This window comes from Vollenhovia emeryi, unplaced genomic scaffold (assembly GCF_000949405.1).
Source record: "Vollenhovia emeryi isolate VEMERY1.0 unplaced genomic scaffold, V.emery_V1.0 DF939141.1, whole genome shotgun sequence".
NCBI classification, from domain to species: domain Eukaryota; kingdom Metazoa; phylum Arthropoda; class Insecta; order Hymenoptera; family Formicidae; genus Vollenhovia; species Vollenhovia emeryi.
The window spans coordinates 2,398,450-2,403,738 of NW_011967225.1; the positions used below are offsets into that span (position 1 = coordinate 2,398,450).

Sequence of the window (5,289 nt, forward strand, 5' to 3'; positions counted from 1 at the left end):
TGAACAAATATAATTGCTTATTTTAAGAAAATGCGTTCACAGTTGTATGCAAGCACATGGTTTGCTAAAACTAAGGAAATTTTTTTTCTATCTAGTAAATTTTTTTCTCAGTGTAGATAAAATTATAACTGCAATGTAAATTATATTTGCAATCGGATGCATATAATAATATGGAAGTTGTTGTGTTTTTGTTGAATTTTTACTTTAAATTTACTTCAAATTTTTATAGATTTGATTTACTTTTAAGAGACCGTTAATAAATGCATTTGGGATATTTTTTATCCCAAACATGCAGCATGTATATATTTTATATTGCAAGAAAACTACAATTGTTTTATCTGGAACTCAGTCTGAACTGAAATCGACACCTTCCTCTTTGTTTTCTTAGTTATTCTCTCTTCAGCGATGTCATCCGACGAATCGAGTTTTCCAAATCTCTCACTAATAATGTCATGAATAATATCAGTGTTTCTGGTATGGCTTACTTTGCTTTTCCGTTCGTATATCTGTATGCATATTAAAAGTTATTTTAGTAATATATTTTGCTTACTGTATGATTGATATATCTTAGTATTGTTAAGATTCAAATCTTTTTTATGACTTAATAATTCGTCAATCAGCGTATTGTACGATTTGATCTTTTGTACGAATTTTTGAAATTTTTGCTACATCTACATCTCGCCGTCACTTAAAAAAGTGATACCAGAGAAACTCATGCGACACAAATCAGTGAGTTAAAATAATTAATTGACATGACTTTATGACATGACATTAATAAGATTGCTGGGTACCATTTTTCTTGAATTAGTACAGTTGTAATGATGTAAAAATGTTTTTAGCTTAATATTATTATAAAACTTCTTAAGGACCTCCTGGCTGTCTTGTACTTTAATGTTTTATGTTTCAAATCTTTGTCTTAAAGTAATGGCATGGACAGAATGGCTCGTACTCTTAAGACAATGTTTCGTGTTAAGCACAGCTGTTCTAAATATAGTGCTCATTTACTTTCAAATGAAGGAAAAATGTTACAGTGACGTGTGTATGAGTCAGACCTTCAAGTTGCATTTTACTGAAATTTTTTTTATGCATAATCTCAAAATTTTGCTTAGCAATGTAACAAGTGATGAAAGATAATCCTAAGAAATTAGCCACCATTTATTCGAGAAATTCATCAAAAAAAGAAATATATATATATATATTTCCTTAATCTCATTATTATGATAATCTCAAATTTGTAAATCTGCGAAATTCTACGTAAAAATCTATCGCACGACAGATTAATATATTTTTCATAATGCGGCTACGCTTGAGAGTATCCTTATCAGAGATCACCTTTACATTCGTTATGTGCATCGATAAGCCCGAGATAAATCTCAAGATTGGACTCCGAAAAAAATACGCTGCTGCCGATTAGTATTAATAAAACGCTTCGATATCTCGCTCTCCTTCCATTACCGCGATTTCGATAGAGCTGGAACGAATTTTCGTCCATTCGTCGGACGATTAGTACAAACTGCGATTGCACACAGGGTGTCTATGATTATCGTGCCACTTCTCATGGGCTGTTAGAACGAGTTAAGCTGAATATAAAGATCCTTTACGGTTTTGCGAGTCTCCGCGGATCTTTGTCAGTTAATTTCTCATTATCGAGAAACTCGGTAAACGGCGAAGGACTTTTCTATTCGGTTCGACTCGCTCTACCTGCCCACGAGAGATGAACACGCGGTAATTACCAGAACCACGATAATTGCCCTGTATCTTGTAAAATTTAGTAACGTCAGATTTACAACATGGACGAAACGCCCCGGCGTACCCGAGAGAAAATGTTACTCGAATAAGTTAGGTGTCGCGAATATTTTAACGATTAAATCGAGCTATAATATACGCAGAATACACCGAGTCCAAATCGTACGCCGAGAAAAAGTCTGTGAAAATTTATTTGCGGCATGTATGCAACAAAGACACTTTTCTCGGTGTACAATCGGATCGAGTTTAATTCGACGTTGAATCACGAGAGATAACGAGCGAAATCCATCATGTTAACGACGTTAGTCAGCGATGTTTGAACTACCGTGTACGAGCGAGCTGACATTTATCACGATTTCAAAGTATTCTTGCGTAATTCTTGAGTATCCGTCGAATATATTCAGTTAACGTGTCAGCGGGCGACCCGGGGGATCCAGAAGGAGATCCGGGGAGACTCACGTCGGTCGCGACGACCCGATAATCGGCGCGCGAAACTTTCATACACGCCGCGGCTCTTTATCTATAAATTTCGCTCCACTCGACGGCCCAGGGAAGATAAAGCCCTCGGCCGAGAGAGGAAGGAGTGAGGGACTCCTGATCGACGGAATTCATCATAAATGCCGTTTACCGTGGCACGGACGGCAGTTTACCGTATTTTCGGGTCCGGAGCGGCCGCGCGTCGCACCGACGACTCGCAGCCTCGACCAAGACCACGTGATCGGGGAGCGCGGCTCGACGAGTCCGCGCCGACACTCCACGCGCGAGGATGAGCATCGGTGCCGCGCCGGCGATACTCGTCGCTCTCGCGCTCGCGCTCGCCGACGGTGCCGCGGCTCCGGGACACGCGCGACTATACGTCAACGGTGAGTTTATCAACACGCGCGGACTTGCCGGTTGCCGCGCGCATTGTTTCGTTCCTCGACACATCGGTCCGCCTCGCGCAGCGATGATATCGCCGAAAAGAATGTGACCTGGGAAGCCTTGAAATATTGGTTCTCTCTAGACGTTTGTGGCGTGTGTCGATATGTTGCCCGCTACTTTGCATATTGGGACGTGGCGTGGCGAGGAGAGAGAGAGAGACAGAAAGAGAAGTGACGGGAGAGAACGCTGAAAGAGGAGGAACCCGACCGAGTCAGCCGAGAACAGATTTCGAAAGTGTCCGCTGCAAATTATGCGGATAGAATGTCAGCGGAAATCTAACGGAATCCGCTAGTGTAATATTGGCTGCGGAAACTGAGCAGACTTTGTAATCTGCCGTCTCGCAGTCGTTTAAATGTATCCCTCAGCCGGAAACGATTGGTATCGATGTCAGTCCATCGATGCGTCGATAAACGGTTGATGTTGAGTACCGGTACCTCCGTCGTCTCTTCGTTAATTGCTTTTGCACGATGTGCGCTAATCGAGCGAGCGCGAATGTTTCCGTGAGATTGCGATGTCGTTTTTTAACTGGCTCCACGTCGAACTCGAAATCGAAAGGCACCGATGCACGTGCACACGAGGGGGAAACCGCTGGCCAAAATCTTGTACACCAATGCCCACTAATGCCCAGTGGGCATTACTTTATCTTATTATCTTGTTTTATCTTCTTTTCTCATTTTATTTTATCTTTATAATGCCCCAGCGAGAGGCCTAATGCCCAGTAATGCCGTAAATCTGTACACCGCAATGCCCTCGGCGGTTTACCCCTCGCGTGTATATTCATGGATTCGATGTGGAATCGGCCGAAAGAATGGGAATCTTATGGGAATATTCGTGTAATTACTTACAGCGAATTCGGTTGCTTGCACTGAGCGCACGCCAAGGCTTGTCTATTGTCAATTCTTATATTTAACTTTGTCTCCAATACATGTTCAAAGAGTATTTGCTGTACGGGCCATTTTTCTGGATAAGAAATATTGCAAGAGGGATTTAAGACAATCTTCAAATACGGGAATTGACTGGAAACAAGGCTTAGTGTGCACTCAGTGCGCACTATAGTGCAACCAACCGAATTCGCTATTAATTATCGTGAAAACAATTGTGATGTGGTCGAAGAAAGTATCAGCGCTCGACCATTCATCCGCGTCGATTCGACTAATTGTAAGCATTTCCGACCGGGTCCATTTAAATGTTTACGATGACGACGAAGTCCATTCGGTTTCCACCGTCAACCTGCTGTCGGGTTACATCGGCAGGGTTTGACGCACGAGTTCAACGCGCGCACAGATGATGTCGGATCTGTGGCAATGTCTCGGCAAATCCTGCTACCAATTAGGCGTGACGTAGGCTGCCAGTTTGCGTATCGGCACGTGGACGAGGTGAAGAATGAGAAATAAGAACGTCAGTGTTTTCTCGACCGCACACCTGGCATTTTTAATAATACAGAAAATTTATTGCGAAAAATATTACCTCAGCCAGGGTTTCAACCTGGACCTGCCTACACTCTAGGCGGGCGTCTCAACCAACTCGACCACCGAGGCATATGATAATATTTGTCGCAGCATAAAGATGTCGTCTACGCGACTATTTCGACTTTTTGAATGATTTTTGAATGAAAAATAAGGAAAAAGAACGATGAAAGAGGAATCTGCGAGGTGGTGCAGTGATGATTGAAAAAGTGAAGAAGAGGGAAAATGAGGATTCCCGTTCCTCCGTTGCACGCAGCGATAAAGAAACGAGGTGCAAACGTAGAAACGCGGAGTGGAAATCAGGTGTGACGGATCGTCGGGAGTTAGTCGCCCGCGACTCATAAATTAGCGGAAACTCTTGCGTCGTTTTTCATTCTAACGACCGCGCCGCTAAGGAACAGCGTCTTTTTATAGATTTATTTGTCGGGGAATACCTTTATTCAATTTGTAAATGTGAATGTCCGTAATCTTATCGGAGATAGTCTTGAGAGACATTTCGTATTGTATGTTTTCGTATTGATTTTGAGGCTCACTGTACTCGAGTCACGCGCCGTATCGAGATTTTTAGTCCGAGATAATTACCAAGATAATACGAGTAGGTATTATGTTATCGCAGGAAATGGGAAGCGAAGTATGAGCGCCAAAAGTATACCTGGAAGCAAATTAACGAAGTTTTATTTACTCGAAAATACGATTCTGTACAATTAGCAGATACGGAAGCGAAAATAAAACGTTTCATAACGTTGGAAATATAGAAAGGCATTTGTGTATTAAGAAAAAAAAATACAGAAGCACGAAGAAAAACGCATTTGCCCTGAAATACAAATAGTGTTAGATTCTTGTGAGGAAGTATAAAACAATTTAAGTACGCTGTGTCGCAAGTTAAATAAGGAAATAATCTCAGGGAGAGATAAATTTAATCCTCTCAATCTTTCACGCGCATTGGTTCACTTAACGCGATCAGCTGGAATTCTCCTTGAACAGACGCCTTGCTTGTTCGATCAGACGAGAATTCACCCGCGTTTATCCTGAAATGCGCGCACAAGTGATATTGGATTTTTGTGAAGAAATATAAAAAGTTGAAGCACAGAGTCTCGTAAGTTAAATAGAAAAAGAATCTCGGAGAGATAAAGTCTGATCCTCCCAAACTTTCACG

General features: G+C 41.7%; 1 protein-coding gene across 1 annotated transcript in view; it reads left to right on the forward strand.

Annotated features, from left to right (window-relative positions):
- The first annotated feature begins 2,314 nt into the window (after positions 1 to 2,314).
- LOC105567075 (sodium/potassium/calcium exchanger 3-like) overlaps positions 2,315 to 5,289 on the forward strand; it is a 12,125-nt gene continuing 9,150 nt past the window's right edge. The window contains exon 1 of the mRNA XM_012021627.1: positions 2,315 to 2,609. Coding sequence (XP_011877017.1) covers positions 2,513 to 2,609 — 97 coding nt within the window. The 5' untranslated portion in view covers positions 2,315 to 2,512. The remainder of the gene's footprint in view (positions 2,610 to 5,289) is intronic.